The 24,962-nt window shown below is 36.3% G+C and overlaps 2 protein-coding genes and 1 non-coding gene across 4 annotated transcripts; all 3 read right to left on the bottom strand.

Moving 5' to 3' along the window:
- Positions 1 to 3,305: 3,305 nt before the first annotated feature.
- On the bottom strand, positions 3,306 to 11,596 carry LOC123523640 (profilin-2-like). 2 transcript variants are annotated; one of them, XM_045301297.2, is made up of 2 exons: positions 11,352 to 11,596; positions 3,306 to 5,407 (listed from the first exon to the last, which is right to left on the bottom strand). In XM_045301297.2, the coding sequence occupies exons 1-2, from the start codon at positions 11,370 to 11,372 to the stop codon at positions 5,015 to 5,017; spliced, it is 414 nt and encodes a 137-aa protein (XP_045157232.1). In that variant the 5' UTR covers positions 11,373 to 11,596; the 3' UTR covers positions 3,306 to 5,014. The 2 variants fall into 2 exon arrangements, with proteins under 2 accessions (XP_045157232.1, XP_045157231.1); XM_045301296.2 differs by lacking the exon at positions 11,352 to 11,596 and adding an exon at positions 7,218 to 7,446.
- Trnaw-cca (transfer RNA tryptophan (anticodon CCA)) lies at positions 8,566 to 8,637 on the bottom strand. Its single transcript has one exon. It is a non-coding gene; the product is annotated as a tRNA-Trp (tRNA).
- A 2,420-nt stretch (positions 11,597 to 14,016) lies between the features above and the next one.
- Positions 14,017 to 17,155, bottom strand: LOC123525369 (octopine dehydrogenase-like). Its single transcript, XM_045304361.2, has 2 exons — positions 16,998 to 17,155; positions 14,017 to 16,240 (listed from the first exon to the last, which is right to left on the bottom strand). Exon 2 carries the CDS (start codon positions 16,211 to 16,213, stop codon positions 14,996 to 14,998), a length of 1,218 nt encoding a protein of 405 aa, XP_045160296.2. The 5' UTR covers positions 16,214 to 16,240; positions 16,998 to 17,155; the 3' UTR covers positions 14,017 to 14,995.
- Positions 17,156 to 24,962: the final 7,807 nt, after the last annotated feature.

Raw genomic sequence — 24,962 nt, 5'->3', positions numbered from 1 at the left:
TAATCAAGTTATAATATCCACCAGGATGAGCTCCTTTTGCGTGGACGGCAATCAAAACACATTTTGTTACATCTATAGATAACACATCCGGTTCCCATGGCACATTCTCGTCCGACAATTAGTCCGCTTTCTGAACGCGTACTCGTGTACACTTTACCGGCGACTTTTACACCATCCACCCAAAGTTTTGTTGGATCTGTAAATCCGTCCACAAAATTCTTAACTTCGTCACCTGTGACGTCAAAACCTGTGGAAGTTGCCCATTTGCGTCCGTCTGTCCCATGGATGGCGCCTTTTGTGACGAATCCGCTGTCCGTCATCACTGTGGTGATGTACTCATTCCAAGATGAGGGCGTCTTTAAAGAAGCAATACGAGACTGCATTTTAATAACTCTAGGATATATCAAAAGTTTGTTTTTATTGTCTTACAATTATACAAATCTATGATCTTTCCACAAATAACGAGTTCAATAAAATTCCAAAGATCTTGTCCGCTTTTTGTTTTTAATCAACTTGTACATAGACCATATCAAACTTTGGCCATTAAAATATGAATATTTTAGTCATTGAAATTGAAATATCTAGGTATATTCCATTAGCACTGTAAAATATTTGCGTTGTTTTATGATAGGTCAGTCAATACATGATATATTCAAATAGCGCATTGATATGAGTTTCGATATCCCCGTAGCGGATAGGATAACATTTGATTAACTTTCATTTCAAAATTATGGTGGCATGCTTCTGCATTTATTAAACAAGGTAATTACCATTAATGTTTTCACTTACTATGTAACAGGGTGGCAAACCCACGTGACTTTTGGATACCATACACACGGAGATGTTGACATTTTGACTTAATTTTCCTTATCACTTTACGGATTTTCAGAAGATAAAGAGCGCCCAAAAAAGCAAAATGAGTTCTTTCCTCCGCACAAAACGTCTGCAATCAGTTGTCCAGCACTTTTCAACACTTCGCCTAACTACGTAAGTTTGTACGTTATGTACACCGTTAGTCTACGAAAAGCAGTTGGGCAAAGTGTTTGAGAGAAGTACTGAGAACTGATGGCAGACGCTTTGTGCGGACGAAAGCACTCATTTTGCTATCTTCGACGCACTTTATATTATTAAAATCTTTTGGAGGGGGCTCATATTTCACTACATGTTTTTCATTTTGGACTCATTTAGGATGAAAACAAGGGTTTTTTTATCAGTCTGGTCATATTTTTTTGTCCCAGGTCCAATAGGCTACTCGTGCCTGTGCACGTAGGCCTACAGACCATAATGTAGATGTTCTCCTGGGTCAAATGGATAGAAACAATAACAATATGCCCATTTCCAGGCTTGGTTTTGATTTCTATAATTTTCTCTGCCCTGGGTATTTTCCTATATTTTTCACCGATCTGGCCTGATTTAGATTTAAATCTAACTTTCAAGTAATCTATGTTGAAACACGTAGTATAATACATGAATACAATGAATACCGCGACATACCATCGTAGCAAGTAAGTGAGTCTCTTTGGGCTGATTGCCATAGCTTACCTGGTTCTCAGCTTGCCAATTGCTAACTACAAGGAAAGCAAGGTACAAAACAATGGAACTCGAAAGTTTTTTTTTGTCTTCTAACAAAACATACATCGCAGTAGGCCTACTGCGGCAGAGCATCGGCACCAGTGACTCTTTTGTGAGATTGATATGTCTCCGATAAAATACAACCAATTCTCCAAACATTGCAATGACGTAACAACCAAAGTAATGACGTAGTACCCATTTTCTTCTGCAAACGACAACGATATCGTTACATGGCGGGATTTTTATGACGAGGAATCAATTGCTATATTAGGTTATATGATAGTGTTTTTTTTTTTAACTTTGTATTCAGAATGGAAGATGAATGTCTTAAAAACTCAATAATATCAATTGTTTTTTCCCAAAAATAAAAGAATTGTCTAAAATAAGAAAAAAGTTTAAGCGTCCGAGTTAAAACATCCGTTTTCTAATAGTAGGAAAAACTCCAACATGCAATTTAAAGGGAAAATGCAGACTCCCTGTACTAGAATTGTTATAAAATTCGTACATGATATCTTCACATTGAACCAATTATTGAATTAATTAAATTTTAATTCTTTTCCAGATGTCTGAATTTTACTTTTTTTAAAGCAATTTTAGTGTCCGAATTATTGCTACGTATTTTATTATGTCCGAATTATTCCTACCTCGTACGAGTTATGTATGCTGACTAAGGGTAGGGCCAATGAAATCGATTTTGTGACAACATTTTTAGATTACAAACCTAAATATGATTGGATATCACATCTGTAGATATTCTTTCTCCTAACTGCTAGCGTTCGTTAAGTAGCCAATCAAAATTTCCTTTACAGCAAAGTGTCAAAAAAAAAACTTGCGAATTTACCTGGACACCCCCTGCATGTTATTTATTAACTCGAAATTTCGAGATACTAACTCATCTCGTGCAGTAGTGGGCACTTTGACTGTTTTTTATTTGGGAGCAACTCAAAACATTTTGAAAAAAAAAAACACATTGAAATATTTTATGATAATGATCTTGTTGTATGTATGCAGTAATATGCCTCCTCTTCAGAATAAAGACAAATTAAATTTTGAAAAAAATAATATCGGTTCAGCTACATTGTTAACTTATGTTTAGTAGCACTTTCAGCACTTTTGACCTTAGTTCACAGTCAATACGACTGAAGTCATGATATAATAGGCAATCATTTCCCCTAAATGAGGTTTATATTTAGTACAATGATTGAATGCAAATTTTAAACTGAAGCACAATGCAATAAAATTTAAAAGTACAAGGAGAAAAACAGAGAATTGTAACGGTAGGCCTAATTTAAAATAATACATTCAGACGGATATTTAATCAGCTTTTAAAATTATCTATTTCAACTTATCCTATATGTTTATTGTAATGGTTAATTAATATACTTCCTCTTATTTATAATTCGACATAGATCTATTTAAGTTTAAATAAAAATGAAATAAAATGCTAAATCTACTGCTATAGATCTAGATCTACTTTGGCGAATTACGCAATTATAGGCCTAATACTAGGCCTAAATGTAGTTCAGACAATGTTGAGCAAACATTGATAAAGTTATAGTTAAAGTATTTAAAAACGGAACTCCGGATTAATGGTAGCTTCAAATCGTTTTGCAACAGCCATTTTTACTTCACATCGAATGCGCGACGTCATGTATGACGTCATTTTAACTGTGCCATCGCGTTAAAGTATTCATTAATGGCGATCTTTTCAGTTTTATTGAGAGTAGAGAACGAATATTTTATCATTTATTCAATAACAGTAGATCTAATTAAGTGTGGATGCGTAAAAACTATGTAATGAAAAGAGTATTAATTAGATCTAGCCATTTATTTATCAACAAGCTAGATCTACTCGTTCTTTCGTGGAATAGACCTAATGCTGTGCTCGCAAACTTGCGCAAAATCTACGCTGCACAACCCATGTATAGTTTTCAAAACAAATCTAGAAGTCTGCTAACCACTATATATAGCTCTAACACTTGTCGAGAATTTTTTGCGCATTTGCCATTCTCTTTGAAAGAACACAATTTGACATTTAGGCACAGGTCTATTTTTGCATCTCATTGTTAATAATACTGGCTGTAATCAAACTTCGCTTTAAATAGATCTAAATATGCGTTTCATACAACTAGATACATCTCAGCAAAATGTCAACACTTAGTTTAAATACGGACCCAGTTTGTACAATAAGCCAGTTTTGAAAGCACCTTAAACTTGTATAACTTAATCACCAATGATCTGTCGTCCTGCTTCGTGAATATAATGAATATCACGTGTTCTTCAAAAGTCAAGTAGCTCTATCACTTGCCACATACCTTCATAGTATGCCCATATTCATATGTGTCACACACAAAAAATACCTTATCACTACTATATATTGCTGAGCCCTGCTTTAAGCAGTCCTTTACTCATGTAATGCTGCAAACTATTATAACGTGTCAATATACCATAACAATGTTTTTTAGCTGACTCAATGCCCCCGAAATGTGCCCAAGAATGCCAGTAAAGATGTCTGTGCAAAATATGCCAAAATAGTTTAGGTATGAATCATCAGACAAAAAATGTTCTCCAAATGTAACCTTGACCTTGGAGCTAGGGGTCTGGGTCTTGCGCCTGACACATCAGCTCATTATAGGGAACATTTGTGCCAAGTAATTTTAAAATCCCTTGATGAATGGCAGAGTTATTGACCGGACAAGAAACAGACCCTGTTAACATTTGACTTCTAAGGGTGACCTTGACCTTGAGCTAGGGGTCTGGATCTTGCGCACGACATGTCATCTCAATACATGGAACATGTATGCCAAGTAATTTTAAAATCCCTTCATCGATGGCAGATTTATTGACCGGACAAGAAACAGACAGACCAGGTTAACCTTTAACCTCTAAGTGTGACCTTGACCTTAGAGATAGGGGTCTGGGTCTTGCGCATGACACGTCGTCTCATTATGGGGAACAAATATGCCAAGTAATTCCAAAATCCCTTGATGAATGGCAGAGTTATGAACCGGACACGAAACAGACCCTGTTAACATTTGACCTCTAAGTGTAACCTTGATCTTGGAGCTAGTGGGTCTGGGTCTTGCGCATGACACGTAGTATCATTATGGTGAACATTTAAGTTATTTCAAAATACCTTTACCAATGGTAGAGTTACAGCCCGGTCAAGAATTAACATGTACGCACAGACAGACGGACTCACGGACGGACGGACAGTACGATTTTAATATGCCCACCGTAGGGGGCATAAAAACTAACATTTCTACAAATGACATAATTATGTTGATTGTAATCACAGCCTCACGTGATGATTGAGAGCGGTCGTAAAATTTAATTTAGTGGCTTCTTTTTTGAAACTTTACCGACTCCATATTTCAGATACTACGGTTGATGACTCCGGAACTATGAACAGTAGAGTTATCGTGTTTGCACTATTTGTTTGTCAAACTCCTTGTTCTTTCAGATACTCTCCTAGTTTAGTAATCAAGTTATAACAGCCACCAGGTAGAGCTCCTTCTTCGTGGACGGCAATCAAAACACATTTGTTACATCTACAGATAACACATCCAGTGCCTTCCGCACTTTCTCGTCCGACAATTAGTCCGCTCTCCGACCGCGTACACGTGTACACCTTACCGGCGACTCTAACACCGTCCACCCAAAGTTTTGTTGGATCAGTAAATCCGTCCACAAAATTCTTAACTTCATCACCTGTGACGTCAAAACCTTTTGAAGCTGCCCATTTCCGCCCCTCTGTCCCATAGATGGCGCCTTTTGTGACGAATCCGCTGTCCATCATCACTGTGGTGATGTACTCATTCCATGATGAGGGCATCTTTAAAGAAGCAATACGAGACTGCATTTTAATAACTCTAGTTTAATATCAAAACTTAATGTTATTTCATTCACTTACAAACTACTATCCTGCTTACTTCAATCAATAAATGTTCAAACATTTTGACAGTGTTTTTGTTTCATTTATCAACATTTATATTTCCCATATCTTTAATCCAAGAGTATTACAGTAACTTAAATGGAAATATCTAGGTAAATTCCATTAGCAATTCCAAAACTTTGTGTTAAATGTTTGCGTTGTTTTATGATACATCAATAAATCCATAATATATTCTATCAAACGTTAAAATATCACTCCGATAGCCTTATATATTGGATACGATAAAATTTGCTTAAAAATCCCATTTAAAAGCGATCTTCTTTAACATGAGGAAATAAATCATGTAAATAAAAAAAGTCCTTTGTCATGCAAATCCAACTATAAATGATATTTTAAAGGTATCTTGTCCAATGTACACGAATAATATTGTTGATGCTGTGCAATTTTGCTACATCATCAACGCTTTTATTGTAAAATCAATTTGCTCTATGTTAGTATACAGAACATAATGATGTTTTGACAATCGGCCTAATTATTTTTCGATTTAGGCTACAAAGGCTCCTAGATGGATTGCACTTTTTGTCTTTGTTTCTGATGGGTTTTACGTCGCACCGACACAATTATATGTCATATGGCGACTTTACTGCATGCTTTGATGGTTGAGGAAGACCCTAGGTGTCACTCGGGCGGGCATCTGAGTAGAACAACTGACCTTCCATAAGCCTTAACTTAACAAAAATACAATCTGTAAAACCTGTGAAGATTCAAATTGTTCCATAACGGATGTTAGGATTCGTATGAATTATATATGACTGTGATATATGTGAAAACGAGAATTCAAGATGAAATGTTTGACCAAACAACTGAGTCAACATCTCTTGATAAGAAGTTTATCTTGAAGCAGAGTTCGAGATCCTATAGATTAACCGATGAGCATTAAGCCATTAATCTCCCTCAGTTATCTGAAAGGTTTACCTTGTGACTTGAAAACTTACAATTCACTTTTATTTATGACATGAATTGAAGTGAATTCAACTTTTTAACCACCAAAAGTCAACACAGTTAAGTAGCACAGTAGACACTTTCACCTTATTGACTGTATTGATTGAACAAAACAAAAACGTCGACTTAAATTCCTGACATGAGAATAGGCAATCGGTTTTGTCTCAATATTTGAACTGAAGTACAATGCAATCAAATTTGAATATATATAATGGAGAAAAGAGGGAGAATTGAAGAATAATTTACATTTGAAACGGCAAAATAATACTTTAAAATTGACAAACTATATTATGTTTGATCAGCTTTTGAAATGGAAATGTTGTTATTTTTTAAAGGTCCTAACAGTTTTATAGAATTATTTGTAAAAGCGAAATAATGTACATAAATAATGTAGCATAAAATATATTAAAAACTTTCAGTTTAATCAATTTCTATCCGCACATTTTAAACGAAGCATTTGATCTAATTTTGGTAAATTGTCTCCAGATCACTCGGAATCAACTCGGAAGTAGAGAGTTTCAGTGAATCCTGGCAGTGGCGCGACCGTGCTTGTTTCTATATGTCCTTCACGAGACGGACTTGTTACTGATTTCTTTTTAATACACTAATAACATCTCCTTGTATACAGACTTGGAAATTTATTTGCTAATTAAGATATTGTTCCATACGGAACAAACACCGTGATATTTAGACTACCAAAGTTTCGAATGTGTTAGAATAAAAGTCTAACAGGAAAACCACTAAATACCTGCACTTCCGGATTAATGACAGCTCCAAACCGTGTCGCAACAGCCATTTTTACTTAAATTTCGAAATTATTTTAATAGTCCTTATGAAACACTTAAAAGATCATACACTTATATTCTACATTTTAGGTACAAAAATTACATTTTATATCTGTTATGAACGTAATTTATAGTTATTTTAGATTATATCAGGAGTAGTTTAATGTTACACATGTATTGCAGTGTTCATCAATTAGCGGCATGTAACCTTCAATTCAATATATTTAATTAACAGATCAATAGTTAGATAGTAACAGCTCTTCAATAAATTACAAGTGCGGAATCAATTCGTCAATCTGTGGAAAATCTACACTTTAGTTTAAGTAACCAGTACCAAAGTAATCATATGCATATAATGCTTTAAGTTTTTAAACTAAAACTGACGAGAAAAAAGAGAAAAATATTTTTCTAAAAAAAAAAAAAAAAAAAGAGCGTCCAAACGGAAACTGATTAAAAGGTATTTCTGCATTCATTAAGTATAGAATCGATGTTAAGAAAAAGTGTGTAGACTTTAAGGAAGAAAACGTATCTTGGTCACATACTTTTTATACAGAGTTTAAATTAGACTAGGGTATTTTTAAAGGTCGCTGACTTCAAAGCACTTGCCCCTCATCGATGTGGGTTCGAGCCTCATCGGGGCGTGAATTTCTTCATGTGAGGAAGCCATCAAGCTGGTTTACGGAAGGTCGCTGGTTCAACCCAGGTGCCCGGTCGTGATGAAATAATTCACGGAGGGGCACCTGGGGGTCTTCCTCCACCATCAAAGCTGGAAAGTCGCAATATGACCTATAATTGTGTCGGTGAGGCGTTAACTCAACAAATTAAATAAATGAGGGTATATTCCATTCATTAGTCTGAGCGAATCGTGAGATCTGAAATAGACTGGCTCCCGTCCCTATTTGTGTTCTGTCGTGTCCAGCAGGTTGTTTCTGTATTGACATTTTTATTGCCCCTGGCTCCGAACATAGGTTCAGCCATCAGATAAAATGTGCTATTTTAGAGGCTTAAGATTTACTTATAAAAGGTTTGCAGTATTTTAAGAAAATAGCCATGCAGCCAGGGAGCCAGGCTAGATCTGAACATACACCACATATTTGCGTAGGAAAATGTACCGTGGGGCCTCCGTGACCGAGTGATTAAGGTCGCTGACTTCGAGACATTTGCCCCCTCACTCGAACGTCTTAAATTGTGTAGGTCGACGTTAAATCCAGCAAAAAAAAACAAAAGAAAAAGAAAAGAACCATTTACACGAGTGGTGTAGAAAAAAGTGAATAGAAAATAAGAAAAATGTGCGGAGAAAAAAAAAAAGTTTGACCCCGACGTGATTCGAACACGCAACCTTCTGATCTGGAGTCAGACGCGCTACCGTTGCGCCACGGAGTCCACATGATTATACGGTTTCATATATTCTATATATTGTCGTCAATAGATATCAATTTACAGACAGGGAAGTAACTATCGGTTGAATTACTATTTACTGTGTCTGCATTTACCTCCCATCTAACAAATAACTTTTCGATATATATGACCTCGGCCCAGGTAGAACAATTTAACATTCTGATATTTCACGTTGTCTTCCTAGAGGGATAATCATATCGACCAGTCAAAAAATAATAACGATATTCAACAGATCTATTTGGACTAGTTTCGGGACAGCATGGTAACTTTTGACTGTCAAAGAGATGACAACTATAAAATATCAGATCATAAAAAAATATAGAGCTAAAAAAAAATAAGCCAAATGAGTAAGGCTTCTTTTTGATGCTCCTGACAAAAAAAATACACAGTTGCTTAGCCTAAATTGGGCCATGATAAATAATTAAAGTTTATATACTTAACTACTGGTGTTTTAGAAATTTGCATTCAAGGCAACAGTCAGTAGTATCTACTACTGTATAGAAATATATTAGGTCTATTCCGGGGAAGGTACCGCGTTGTGCAACATACGTATACAAAATATACAATATCCTGTTGTAGAACTATATAGAGCTATAACAATAACATCATTTCAATACTACTCTCGCACGGTATTTGTAACAATAACATGTTAATTAAATGTTACTATTGAGAAAAGGGGAATCGGGTAGTGTTATCCGTGACAAAATAGTTGTACTACTTTTGAATCGTATTGACTATAAAGAAAACCCTGATTTACCATAAAGTAAATCTGAATTACCAATAAAGACATAATCGACTTTTCCGATAATGTTTTCGTTATCGTTCTGTATTTATAACTGCTAATTATTGTCCCAAATTTGTCATATTATTGTTAGGTCAATTTCACTAGATTAAAAATTGGTATTACCTATCTCATCGGCCATTTTATAAGCAAATACTAGGCTAGCTAGTGAAAATGGTAGATCTATAATATTACTCTTTAGTGTCGATATTACGGCTATTGATATTATGTTGATAACTTTTAAAGAGATTGCCGATTCACAGTACGCACTTATTGGATGGCGTGCCGGTCAATAAGCAAAATTATTACCCAAATCCTTTTAATCGTGACTTTGTGATATTGACCGGTTTAAAGTTCAACACTACATTTTGCTGGATTAAAGTCTATAAACTTGAAGAAAACAAATCATGAAAAAATAGTTTTCATGTCACGCAATGAAACACAACGATCAATAGTAAAAGTATTGCCCGAGATCCGAATTTTCGACTAAGTCATTCAGTAATATTGCTCTCGGTCCTTGGGATCTGGCGAAACTGTTTTTGACTATAGACCGACCGGCTATTCTGTAAATGTTTTATTACATGGCACGATATATTTCTTTTTTTTTCAGGTTTTAATCTTTACCAACTTATAGGTCGATTGTGAAACTAGAACCTTTATTAACCACTCTCGGCACCTCATTTCTGGTGGTATCCATCGCCACGACGTTATGAGAGAAAAGAAGCCAGATTCCCTTTAAATACTTAGCGCCAAGCAATGTACCGAGCTACCCGTTCATCATTCATTATCCTTTGACCGAGTATGATGCGATCGGGGAACGAAACCACGACCTCCGGTACGTAGTCCAATTTCACAGGGTCATAATACCACCGGAATAATGATAATTACTGTTGACTAATTGGACTAAGCCGCGCCTAATGCGGACATTCTACCACTACGCTGTTGAGCAAACTTATGTGTTGGACTATAGACCAGTCAATAGCACACACTATGGACTATCGATTTATATAAGGAGTAATATAGTATTTTGTGCTACTGACCGGTATATAGTTCAACGCTGGTTTGCTAGGGTAAATTTAAACGATTTAGAAAAAAAGCGAAAATTCATTTCTAATGTTATGTAATAAAACATTTACTGGACCTGGGCAAATAGTTTTGACTGTTGACCGACAAACAATTCAGTGAACGAATAATCTTGTAATGTGTAATTTTCGAATTGTCACAAACTTTAGTTTTATGCCTTTGTGTAAGCTTGCAGTTACTGAGTTGGGTTTTTTTTTGCCATCATTTTTCCAAGTATATCATTGACGTCAATGAAACTTGCGTAAGTAAAGTAAAGTTTTGCAGGTCTTTTAAATAAGAAATATCACAACTGAAATATGCAAACACAAAAATGAGCCGCACCATGAGAAAACCAACATAACTTGCATTTGCAACCAGCATGGATCCCGACCAGACTGCGCATCCGCGCAGTCTGGCCAGGATCCATGTTGTTCGCTAACGGTTTCTCTACACAATAGGATTTGAAAGCGAACAGCATGAATCCTGACCAGACTGCGCGGATGCGCAGGCCGGTCTGGATCCATGCTGGTCGCAAATGCACTATCTTGGTTTTCTCATGGCGCGGCTCAAATGCAAATTAACTTCTGAATATGCGGTTTTTCTAAATGCTCGTGAAACACAAAAACTGCTGAAACGTTTACAAAAAAAAAACAATTATCATAAATACAAGCAAGTCTATTAGAAACTGGTTTTGTGAACATTAATGTATGGAACTGCAGCTACAATTTTTAATTTTTCTCATTTAAGAAGCTAATTATCATTTTTCAATTAATGAATAAAAGATGTATATATGACTAACCTTTATGAAGTAAGTCCTTAAAGAAAGTCTTAATAATGCAGACGTAAAATGACTTACTTGATCAACGGTATTTAACATTCCTATATTCGCACCAGATCGAAATATATTTTGTAATATTCAATTATAATATTTTATAATATTCAATCCCTGCCTTTCGTTAAATGCAACACCTATTCGAGTACCAATTATTTATCTATTTCAGATCAATGATAGTTAAAAGCAGATATAGATACGTATGCATTTCATCGCTTATTCAATCATTATATTTCAATTCATTTACGCATTTTTATACTTCGATCTGTTTGTAAAAAAGCTCAATACTTAAAGTCCGCGATGCATGGTGCCAAAATCTTTGATTTCTGTAAACAAACATGGGTTCAAAAGTTTTGGCATTTAAAAACGATTTGTATACATTAAGTCAAGAAAGTTATCAAGATAAAATATTTGCTTTGGACGTTCAAATAAGTATCAATATATATTTATCAGATTAGATAAATTGTTCGTTTGTTAAAGAATCAATTTTTGTAGAAATAACTAAATAAATGGAATTAAGTTGCCAATATTCTTGATTAAGAAGAAACTCATTGTTACTCTGTTATTTATAGTACATCTTGTCCTTGGGCATGACATAATTGTTGTATTAGATTACATGAAAAAAATCTGCGATCTTTATTATGGTTATGATGATGACGACGACAACAACGTGAAATAGATGATAGTTCTGATGATGGTGATAATGGAATGAAGCCCGCTGGTGGTAGTTATGCTTTTTATGCTGATGATGAGGATGATGTTGATGTTGTTGTTGTTACAGCTGCTGCTGTTTCTGATGATAATGACGATGCTGATGGTATTCTTGTTGTTGCAGCTGTTTTTGATTATGATGACGATGCCGATGGTGTTGTTGCATGATAGCGGTGTTGATGATGACAATGATGATAATTGCTGTTGTTATTACTGTTTTCGTTGGTGATGAGATGTGATGTTATAATGCTGGTTATGATAATTATGATGTAATGATACTGGTGGCGGTGATGCGGATGATGACGATGATGGTGACGATGAAGAAAAGAGAAGAAAAAGTCCTTTCCGCCTGCAGGCTTTCACAGTGCATGTACCGGAGCAATAGAATGGTCATAGACTGCCGTCAGTCATTACAGTCCCTCTGCCGTAAAAAATTCTGTAATAACACTTCCACAGTCGCTTATCTCTAACATATAAGGAAAAGGTTTGTTTTGTTTTTTTCTAAAAATATATCAGTTTCAGTACGAAGAAAGAAATAAACATTATTACACTTGACCTCAACAGACTTTTTGTAAATCTTGAAATAAAGATATGTTTACTTCTAACAGTGTGTAAGATTTAAGTTTCCAGACTTACAGACTCTAAACATTTCGATCTTACTTATTCAAAAGAAAAGAAACTGATAAACTCATTATATAAACATTACATTACATTGCATTATAAGAAAACACATTCCATTATAACCGAAAAAATATAATTAACTTACAATAATTTCGATTAAGTCCGAGGATGTCGTTTTCGGCACCATTTCTCTCCTATGTAAAACATACATGTTTATCACCTGTACATAGGACTTTTAAATGAACATGCACACTCACCAGGTGAAAAAAGGAAACGAAATTAATTAGAATAATTACTGAACGGATTATACTTTATTGAGGTGAAGGAAAGTGGAATAATCCAAAATACTGGCAAGTTGCAAGTTGAAAAGTTTAAGTCAAAACGTCTAATGCATATCCTTAAGGCACTGACAGGTAGTAAATTCATTTAACATTTTTCTAATAGGCGGTAATATGTCTTCAGTTAATATAACAATAATATAAAATTTCATGTACAATTTATTTATTGAGAATAAACGCGGTAAATGAATGCAGACAAAGGGCTTGGAGGCGTATTACAACAATAAGAAGAGCTGACAGTTAAATTGGCGCCATTGTTATAACTAAAATTTTAATTCACCACTTTCAGAAAAATATAATGAGTCCATTATCTCGTATTTGACGGGAAAACATCTCGAAATAAAGAGATGATGTAAATGACCGCTGTTGTTTTTGGGATCAGTAAGGCAAAGGTCAAGGTCACAGTGACCTAAATATTGAAATCAGTTTCCAATCAATAACTTGGGATTGTTATTACGGGTCATTTTACCTTAAAAAAGCAGTGTGCTTACACATGCATGGGTGACCGCAAGAAATTGTTTGTGAGAACTGTTTGGGTGTTAAAACAGTGTATCTGACAACTTTACTACATGAATCAGTGGTGGAGGTTGAATAACCTAAACATGTTAGTGATGTAGCGAGTTCGTACTTCCACGGAGACGCTCCAGCTGCAGGACTGAGATACCCAAATTCAGAGAACAGGGCAATTTATTCACACAATTTAGCCGAACACGTTAAAGAGTACGTCTGAAGTTAAAAAAAAACACGACTAAATTGATAAAAATAAATAAGTAAATAATAAATCTATCCGGCAGCATTTCAAAAATACAAAAGAAAATCGGCATTAGGTCTTGATGTGACCTTGTTTTTGTTTTGATGAAGAAACAATATGGCGTAACAACAATATGGCAAAACGCCATATTGTTTCTTCATCAAAACAAAAACAAGGTCACATGAAGACCTAATGTGGGTTCTCTAGGACACACTATCCCATTAATTATACTTAGCGGAGAGGAAGGAAAAAAGACAAAATGCAATCGATCAGCAAACAAACTTTTATCAGATATTTCACATATCCCATGGTAATATCCTGCAAAAAGCAAATGAGCAAAAAACGATGGAACTATAGTCCCATGTGTACGGTGTAACATTGCTGTGTACAGTGTCAGCGATTTTTGATCAAAACAAACAGCTGTTAATGAGTTACCGCAACAAGATGCTTAAATATTTATCGACCCGACTCTGCACTATGCATTTTTTGGTTTGATTTTAACCGTAACATTTAAAGTATACAACACAGCGAGACGGATGGTAATTATAATTTATCAGAGGCGGTAAAATGTGCAACCAGGAAACTGAGACACAATAATGTAACAGAAATAAGACAGACTTCGTCAAAGAAACACCAAACGACACCTCAAACTAACATAATATAGCAAAGTTCTGAACATTGGCAGCATATTTGATAAATACAACACATTGGTCTTCGTGAAAAGGGAGGATCGTAGACACGTGTACGTTATAATAAAAATTAGTAACAACGGATTTCCAAAATTCGTTTCTTTTAAACTTGAGTCTGTAACACTATGCGTGCTCGTCAAAAGTGAACTTTTTTGTCAACAATTCAACGATTTGGGTTCAGATGCAATCGTTTGCAACCCTTGGTAAAAGACTGTCATACTCGAGGTTAAAATAGCCCACAATGACACGCTCTCCGGCAGGTACCACCCGGCGACTTTCAGTATAAGCTGTTTCTGTATGAGCAAAGATTTCCATTGAGATCGTCAGTGTAAACACAGTGGTTCTGTCTTTGATATTACAACTCCTTTGTTGTATGTCACGTAATTTCATTTTTGCAAATTCAAACAATGTTCTTTATTTTAAAAGATTTGTTTACTTCATGATGAAAACCCTCCCTTTGAAGTTTCTATATATGTCTTTGCTTCCCGACTAAGTAATGTTTGCAAATGTGAAATGGTCAATTCAGGTTTATCAAAAGCAAATATATATATCCATTTATTAGCTGTCAGTTTTTTGGCCACTTAGTATTTCCTCTAGAGTAGTAAAGCCAAATCTTTGCGGAGCTCTCGTTTCCTTTACATCACTTCCAGCAACTTTACCATCCACAAGGTACTTTTTCTTCAACTTTTCCTGACCCCATTGTATTACGGTATCACAAGTTGGAGTCGGTAATTCCAGAGTTTCAGCTATACCCCGTACAACGACCATGCCCATCGGGATGTCCTCCGCCAAGTAACGGCATTCAAAGTCTGGAGTGAACGTTCTCTTGTTCTTTTTCATTATATGTTTCACTCCCTTGTACACTTTATTTGTTTGAATTGCTTTCAGAAGACTGGTTCCATCTTCAATTTCTTTCTTGTAGAATTCGACAACCCAGTTGAATATATCTGGAATTTCTGTCAGATCAACTTCCGGTTTCTTGGCAGAGATGGCGTGAGCGACGTCTTGATACTCCTTGCTACAACTTTCCAAAAGCTTTGCAGTTTCTTCAGTGATGTCTTCGTACATGAGCGGTTCACAATCTAGCGCCTTCCCGTCCCAATCTTTCCATTTACCGTACATGATAACTGGATTAAAGAATGTATACGAAGTGAACAATAGTTCTGCGAAATGTTTTACTTGTTTCAAAGCCGGGTCAAAACCAAGTGTCATTTGTAAACTCATGAGAGCAGGTTTTCGTGGAATGGCCTTTCCTCTCAATATTGACCCATTTAGACTTTTTGCGGTACGAGTGACCTCAACCTTCTTTCCGTACTCTATTATCTCACATACCCATGGTGAAATTTCAAAAGACATTACAGTAATCTGTTCGCTTAACTCTCCGAATGAACTTTTGCACAAATACTCGAATCCCGGCAGACCTGGAAGACCGACTACGACAATTTTCTTGTGCAGATGACCGGAAATAGCTTTTAGATACTCTTCATGAGTATTTGCAGCGACTGTGAAAATGAGTAGGTCACTTTCAGGAACAATAGATTTGGGGTCTTTAGAGACGACACTAGGTTTTGCCTTTACTTCGCTTGTTTTTCCATCTTCGTCCTTCAAGATTAGCACCATTTCGTCTTTAGAGATCGCTTTGCTCCACTTGTCAGCTTCATCTTTATACAGTGTTAACACGTTCACCTCCACATCCGGTTTTGACGCCGCCATTATTGCCATCACGTGAGCACTTTTCCCGCCACCACATACGCATATTTTGAGAGGCTTAGCCATTGTTACACGCTTTCTTTACTGGAATGTCTGAAAGTAGAAAAAGATCATAAACCAAGAGCACAAAGATATATGCATCAGATGTGCAGTCATTTATCTGCATCTGCATCACATAACACGTCTACTTGCATAAAATGATAAACAGTAATTGATTACAATCATCACATTTAACAATTATGATCAGATAACCATTTTGTTATAGTTTGTGCATAAACGATGTAGCGTTTCATACAAACACGGTATTTGTACAGTACAGAAATTGTTGCCTGTAACTAACGGAACATGATAAAAGTTTTGTACTTCTATATTGTATGAATTAGTTGTATACTATTTTATTTTTGATCAAATGCCAGGATGCGTGTTTCCAACACCTACTCGAAGACACTCAAAATACCAGAAAATCTCCTATAGAATTTTGCCGTTTATTTATGTAAGACGTTTAATTAATAGCATACGGGAAAAACGTAGAAGTACGCTGTATGTATCATAAATATTAGATGGAGACAAAAGTAAATGCTATTCAGAATCCCTGCCTTATTTACTATTTATGGTTTGAATTTGATTGACATTCATACATATTATGTGAACATGTTACAAGTTATTTTTGGCATCATTCTAAGCCTGTCTCCTCGAAGGTCAAGGTCTCTGTAAAAACGTGTGATTCTGTAATAAGTCGCCAATATAAATCGCTTTTTATCGAAGACAGTTAATCTTTTCTATGATTTAGGTAAAAGAATCTAAGAAAAATAAAATCTACGTGCAACATACATAAAAATAACTATCTTACCTTAAACTATAATGAACACAATGCGTTTTCCTTTATCCAGATGAGTTTACATGTACAAAAGATTCTGCAATTTGCATTAACGTCAAAAACGATCAACAGAAGTGAAAATATCACTACGCCATTCTTTCTTTGAAAGTAGTTCCGTACGGAAAAGGTAAGCAAACAATCCAAGACTCCTATCATGTTACATCAGAGAGAAAGCGAAAACAAGATTTACCTGAACTCACCTGTTGGAACATTTTCGTCTGCTTGAATTATTCCCTCCTCTGCTTGCAGTATGTACCTGTAATGTGTACCTGCTGTGTTACCGATTCCAGAGGTAATGCATTGTTGATTAACCCTTGGTTTTACTAATTATGTTTGATATTATAACAAGATCGGGTCAAACAGTGCATAGGTTAAACAGATTGCCAGGCAAGCTCGTGTGGGCAAGTTTTAAGCTGCTAACGTGACTAACATGCTGTCAAAAATGGTGCTAACCAAACAAATAATAAATTAAATTTAAAATCCATATGCCAAGTTTTATTTGTATTTTTCAAAACTTCATACTAGTGTCTCGCTCCGGAGCGTGTCAAAACGACACCGCTATATAAAACAACGTGCAAACACGTCCCGTTCACAACGTCGTACATTGAATGGGTAAACATTTTCTTGCACATTGCCATAATTGTTGTTACACATAGCATAATCATCAACACATTAATAAACGTATTTTCTTGATATAAATAATCAGTAAAATTTATTCATAAGACCAAGTGCAATCATGCAAGTCTGGCAAGGTGAACAAAATCCTGGACATTTATATTTTACAATGTTTGGCAACCGAGTCCGAGTTTTGGCATCATCATTCAGCATGATGTATATATGTATGCAGTGAAACGTAATCGTTTCGTCTTGAAATTGGAACAAGAGCCATGTTAGACATGGCCAATCCCCCCGCCGGGTATATTATAATTGAAGGCTAAAGTTCCTGGCAAGTTAATGTCTGAAAGTATTAATTTTGGGGAAAGCTTTGAAGAACTGTTTAGATGTGGTCCGCATCAGGGGTTTTAAAGATGTGGAAGAAAGAATAAGTCAGTAGTGAGGTGGTTTACTGCTAAATTTTATTAATTTTCATGAACAGTATAGCTATGATGTTTTTCTATATGGCTACTGTAAAAAGAAGGAATGGAAAGCTAACAGGGAACAAGAGTGCCAGAATGTCACAATATATGCCCGTCACAGCAAATTTCTTTACTCTAGCAGCTGTATTTGCAAATGGAATTTTAATTTTGTGGTTGTTTAGTAATCATTGTAAGTCTTTAGTTTTTCTAAGTCCACAAGAAACCTCCTTACCAGGTAGAGATATCTTAAAATACACCTAAAATTGGAAAGTAACATCTATGTTGTACCACAGAAAAGTAGTCTTGTTTTTTCCCTATGGTCAATTATAGAAATGTTACAATATAAGTTATTTATAGTAACAACTAAGGGAAGTTAATCTTAAAAAAAAAAAAAAAAAAAAGCCCACACAAAAATCTTTACCAGGTTAGAGATTGGTCAAAATACACCTCAAAATTGGATGTAGCATGCATGTTGTACTACAGAAAAGTGGTCTCGATTTTTCCCTGCGACTAGTAATGAAAAAGTTACAATAAAAGCTATTTAAAGTAACAACAAAGGGCAGTAATTCTAAAGAAGGGAACTGCGCATGACACTTCGTCTCATGATGGTGTATGATTGTGCCAAGTTACATCAAAATCCCTCCATGCATGAAGAAGAAATGCTTCGGACAAAGTCATTCTTGTATCTGACCTTTGGCATCTAAGTGTGACCTTGACCTTAGACCTAGGGACCTGGATCTTGCGCATGACACTCTATCTCGTGGTGGTGAACATTTGTGCCAAGTTACATCAAAATCCCTCTATGCATGAAGAAGAAATGCTCCGGACAAGGTTTTCATTTTTGTATCCTTTGACCTCTAAGTGTGACCTTGACTTTAGACCTAGGGACCTGGTTCTTGCGCTTGACACTCCGCCTCGTGGTGGTGAACATTTGTGCCAAGATATATCAAAATCCCTCCATGCATGAAAAAGATATGCTCTGGACAACTTTTTTTAAGAAAATATGATAAAGGGGAATAACTCAAAAAAAGGCAAGGCAGAGTTATTGTTCTTGAACACTGCACTTCCTCCCAATGTGTTCTATCAGTGTATGAAGAAAATCCCTCCAGTACTTTTGGAGTTATGCTCCGGACAAAAAATTTTAAGAAAATAAGATAAAGGGGAATAACTAAAAAAAATTGGCAAGGCAGAGTTATTGTTCTTGCACACTGCACTTCCTCCCAATGTGTTCTATCAGTGTATGAAGTTTGAAGAAAATCCCTCCAGTACTTTTGGAGTTATGCTCCGGACAAAGATCGTTGCGAACGCACGGACGGAGAGCATTTCTAATATCCCCTTCGCCTTTGGCGGGGGGATAAATTAAAACCGTCAAGTCGGATCCAAATTTACTAACGGTTACCCATTTCTGATTATATGGTTACGAGACGGTATGTAAGGTGAACTGAAGTAGAATCTATGTTTTAAGAACTATTTGTATACGCATTTCCGCAGCATATATAGCAATAATGTTTCGAATAAGTGAACATACTTCATTTCAAATTATAACTTTCTTTAATTGTGGAATTTAAACAAAACAATACGCCGAAAGTTTATTGCAGACTCCGTTTCCTAATCGGGGGTAACATATTGAAAATGACACAAATAGAGGATATTACATGAGTGTTTTTTCATATTGAATTAATTAAACGAGTTGAATAAAATAATAGAATGCGAGGCTCTGCCGAGCTTTTTATCAATTTTATTCAACTCGTTTAATAAATTAAATGTGGAAAGTCACAAATGTAATACTCTTTTTATCTTATGTTAGCTTTTCCTGTCGAAACATCAAAAATTCTACTTTCTTTAACTATTATAAACAAGTCAATTTGACCAATGTTGCCTACTGTACTTTAAACGACGTCGACGTCAAAGCTTTATTACTAAGAGGTTAATATACGGCTTGGTTGTGCCTTCTTGCCATAATGGCACACCTAGTGTCATAATTGTCCGAGTGCTTTAGCCCGAGGGCCATTATGAAACTAGGTTTGCCATTATGGCTAGAAGGCACAACCAGCCGCTTATAGACCATTTTATTATAAACCCTCGGTTCATTTTCATCTTGGTATTTTCATTTACCTACTTTCTCTACAAACTTATGGGGCCTAACCATCATTTGTATTGATTTTTTCATCAACAGTGGCATCAATATTTGACAATCGATCTGAAAATGATTCAGCACCCTTTCACCCGCCATAATGACGTTGCTACATGACATCAACGTCAGAACGCGCTGACGTTCCGGTTACCCGGTGCCATTATGATTATGTTGCGTGAGGCGCACTGCGCCATTATGGCTTCGTCAATAGAGGCAGTAATGACCGTTTTAAACGGTTTTTATGTCACTATTTATAGTAACGTATATAATAAACTTAATTAGTGTATTATCATTTTTATGTAATGGCTTTATTACACCCCGCGACGTCAAACATGTAATAAGTATATTGTGCGTAACGTCACATTAACTTTGCATAAATTTTGCACAATCTGTATGATATCTGATTTCATATTTCTACGAATAGGCTGTGTCTTATTATTATATCATCTTTCAATTTGGCCTTAATATATTACCATCAGAAAGGAAAAGCGCAGGTTGAACAGCATACAAGTGATGTGATTTAAATTACCGCCAAAAGATTTTATAATTCGTAAATTTGGCCCAAATGGTACCCGATAGATCTCATGTTTCATTAAGTACTGTATCAAAGACTGAAATGGCGCTGGTGAAATAAAGGGTAAACAACGCTGCCAGCTGACACTGTTTAAAGATCATTTAGTGTTCTAATCATCAAAATACTAGTACAAAGATCATTTTCATTCAATGAACGCCTTAATTGTATTCATACACATGAGTTGCTGTTCATTCACTATCTTTAACTTATCATACTTTTAGAAAAACATAGTTTTGTTAATATAATATCAAATTTTACATGGAAATAAAGTACGCCAGTTTACGATTTAGTTGGTTTTATGACTTTAACCCATTTTTAAAACCTAATAAATATGACAACAACCACAAAATAAGTTTTCGTCATGCAATATCTTTTTTTTGTTTGGTATTTATCCATATTTTGGTGAAAAGTTAATACCTACATCTCAGTTTTCTTGCAAGTGCATTTTTATACACTTTTTTTATTCCAGTTTGGACTTACAATGAGTAATTAGTCAGCACCATTTACAATTTACCCTGTATTTGTAACTTCTGATTTTATATATTAGCCCCATTACAGGGCCACTCTGGAATGAACAAATAGATCAAGTACCGTTAGAATATCTTCAGTTTAATCGACAATTAAAGTCTCAGAGTATTTTGTTAGCCAGTTTCTCAAACCTAGCCTCATCTTTCGAATACCTCCAGTTTCTTAAACCTAATAGGCAAAGTCTCAGAGCAGTTTGTTAGTCTTTTGAATATTTCCAGTTTCTTAAACCTTAATTGGTTTTTGTTAGTATTTGGAATATATTATTATGTTAGTCTTCCAACAACTTTTGATATCATTTTCACTTCTACAGAACGATCTAACCATTCGAACGTTTGAGGAATTAATTTTTTGTTATATATATAAATTATACGAGTACACAGTGCTATTTCAGTATTTGACAACTGTTTTAGAAGCAATTCAAGTATCAACTTTTGTCATCCGTTCTTTCCTTGTATATTTATATCGTCAATTATCCTTCAAATCATGAAGAACGAGAACAAATCTTAGTAAATCTTGAACTGTTAAAGTAGTTTTGTCCCTTTATCACATGGTAACAGAAAACGAAGTGTTAATTTACTAACTTACATGTTTTATTACAATAAAAAAGTCGACAAAACTGACTCACATCACCACCCCTTTTTAAATGAATGTATCTGCTATAAACTCTTCTTTAATAGCTCTTTCTGGAAAAAGAACATCATCTATTACACACATTGGCGTATCAGGCTTGCGTATGTACGGCGTATCAGGATACGCGGCAGTAAGAAAGGAACGTCATGGCAACGCCAGATATCCTTGTACGCAAGGCTGCGGCGATTTTTTGAAGCTGCTTTCAAAAATTCGCAGCACATACATTGCATGTTTGATACGTCATATATACGTCATACGTACGCAGTAATAGCGAAAAGGAAGCAACAAGTACGCAGCGGAATCGTAACTTTTATTCATAAACGTAACTGTGGCGTAGATATAACGTACTAGGCGTTGTCACTGCGTACCCATGGCCTTCTTTTCTTAATGAAAGCGTATCAAGTGCGTATGAATCGCGTATCCTGGCGTATTTACGACGCACAATAGGCTAACTATTCGTAGCCGCGTGGTTGCCGCTGCACATGCGCTGCGATATAGTGTGGCGTTGTAAGTACTTACTTACACCTTATATGTAATGTTTGTCGGATGTATGAATGCCTTTTTTGGACAAGACGCTTTATTTCAATTTTAGCTTCATTAATATACTAAGAAAAAGAACTGATTCTGTCTGCGGTTGCCATGGCAAAATAGTACTTCGAATTTTGAAATAAATGTCAGTTTTAGGTGTAGAAAAATAGTGAGGCTATCAGTTTTCAACATTAATTTTACATTTTCGTAAAAAATGTCATTTTTATGATTGGTTCAAGTAACTGTTATTCAATAATGTAACCGATGCCCGAGTGCCCCATTTCTCTTGTCGCAAGCCAACATTAAGGGATGGAACTGGCAAAAAGAAAAAAATACTTATAAAGAATAAGAATCGAACGTGTAAAATGATATTTTTAAGTCATTTTGGTTTCTGTGACAGTTTCTTCTGAGGTGACGAGGTAAAATTATGAATGTACATGTACTTACACTAACTGTTGGTCTCCTCATGACTTCATGGATATGGGGAACCAGAAATTGCATCTTATCCATGAGATGCTTTTCACGGTCCGAGCAGTCTTCAGCATCAAACTGTTGATTGCCAGACTTTTTCTTTAGCTGTCTTCCAACTCTGGATCTCACCGACATGTACCAGATATCTTTCAATTGCTTAATGGACTTTCCCATCGCTGCAGCTTTGTCAGCCCATAGTCTGTTTCTCGCCTATACATCTTTGTATCCAGCCATGCGCCTAGAGAACTGGATTTAATTTAGGCCTAAGCCATTCGAACATGTCATCCTCCTGCTCCTCGGTAAGACTGGCATGTTGTTTGGCCTTCCGTTTTTTTTCTGGGGAGTCCCTGGATTTCCTTCTCTCGCTACGCGAGTCTGAAGACGGGAAGATGATAATGAAGAGTTTCCTTCTATAGATGGAGCTGGTGTTGTCGCGACCTCTTCAGTTGTTGCAGGGTCTGGTGCAGACTGGACTTCTAAAGGTAGGGCGGGCATTGTTCTGCCCCTTCCTCTAGCACTTTTTGTTCTCCTTTTTTGTCGGCATACTATAATAAAATATGCTTTGATTTCTCTAGAAAGAATGACAGCAGCAAAAACGTGCACAGTCGCTTGTAAACGCCGCACGTACGTAATCTGACGTCACACGTTAGAACGTAACGCCATACAAACGAAACGGTTACGCAGCTGCAACGTACTATACGCCACACATACGCCATATTACGCCGAAGCTGTACGTCCCACGAACCCAGTGGTACACCGGGTACTCCACAACATAGAAACGCCACACATACGTCGTGCTTGCCATAAGAAGATAATTTGCATAAAATGCGCCTCGTTTTCTCGGCGTTCCACGCGTATATGGTTTTTTTCTTCAATTCGCCGCTTACGTAGCAGATATGCAATAGTGTGACAGTAGCAAGCATGGAGTAGAGAAAACGGTTTCCCTAATTTACTCTGTATTTCAATTTTTACCCTTTCTTTCAGAAGCGCCACCAGTGAAGGGAAATCTTATAGGCTCCGCGTCGGTCCTGTACGACCGGCCTTTGAACTATTACAGAACCATTTCAAAAACACAAGTTACTTCATATTAACATTAAATATCTCTGTAGAGATTCCAGACTCTTTGTAATTAAACTAAAGCAATGTCATTGAATCAGTCATATAGAAAAACTCCTGAATCGGATTCGCATGATGGAAAGGCATTTAATCAAGGAGCAAGTAAGTTTCAGTGAATAAATAATTTCTCAATTGTAACTGTGGGAAACTTACCAGGTGGAATCAGTCTGTACTTTATGCTTATTGGGACAATAGCCAAATAATATTGTCTAGCAACACCAGCAACGTCTTTTCGTGCTGCCCGCGCCAAGGGAAATCACTCTTGCTGTGTTCCGGGTTCAGGCTATCGCCCCGTAGGCCGTACCAGACCGTACGCGAGCACTACACTCCTCCCCGTCCTATTGAAAGGAGGTAGTCCTTACACCATGGAAGTAGACCATGGTGTCTTAGACCACGGAAGTATACCATGGTCTCTTGCTCATAAATATGAGATGTTCCTGGGTTTAACCAGTACTAGTATTGTGTCACTTTAGCCACAATACCACCGCTACCGGTGACCATGGATCTCCGCATCCATAGTGCACCAGGATCAGCCCCTATGGCCTAAACAGACTCAGTTCTTCTATAGATAGTCAATGCTATCATAAGAACTGTACCTACTCCAAGAATGGTCAGCAGCCGAACACTTACTAATAAACAACCTTTAGTCAAACAGACGGCTGACCCTAACCTCACACAGTTGCCTCTACCTGAGCTTTGCCTAACAGAGGGGGGCCTAGGTAACCTTACTGCTAGTCCAAGCAGAGCTCAAGTCTCCTCTGTGACAGGGCCTTGCGGTGCCTGCCCTATCCTAGTAAAACTGTGTGAGACCACACTTTCCTCGTCTGGGGTCTCTTGGACGAGGCTTCATCGGACTAATCTGTTTCTTAGTCCGATGTCCC

Source organism: Mercenaria mercenaria, chromosome 3, assembly GCF_021730395.1.
Source record: "Mercenaria mercenaria strain notata chromosome 3, MADL_Memer_1, whole genome shotgun sequence".
In the NCBI taxonomy this organism is placed as follows: Eukaryota; Metazoa; Mollusca; class Bivalvia; order Venerida; family Veneridae; genus Mercenaria; species Mercenaria mercenaria.
Note: the sequence above shows the minus strand (reverse complement) of the source record. Positions and strands in the feature narration are given on the sequence as shown.

Bases quoted from the DNA above. Each gene is read 5' to 3' on its own strand.
- LOC123523640 (XM_045301296.2), bottom strand. From the start codon at position 7,265: ATGGCTGTTGCGACACGGTTTGGAGCTGTCATTAATCCGGAAGTGCAG. The intron at 5,408-7,217 runs GTATTTAGTGGT...GCTTCTTTAAAG, and splicing joins TCATTAATCCGGAAGTGCAG to ATGCCCTCATCATGGAATGA.
- LOC123525369 (XM_045304361.2), bottom strand. From the start codon at position 16,213: ATGGCTAAGCCTCTCAAAATATGCGTATGTGGTGGCGGGAAAAGTGCT.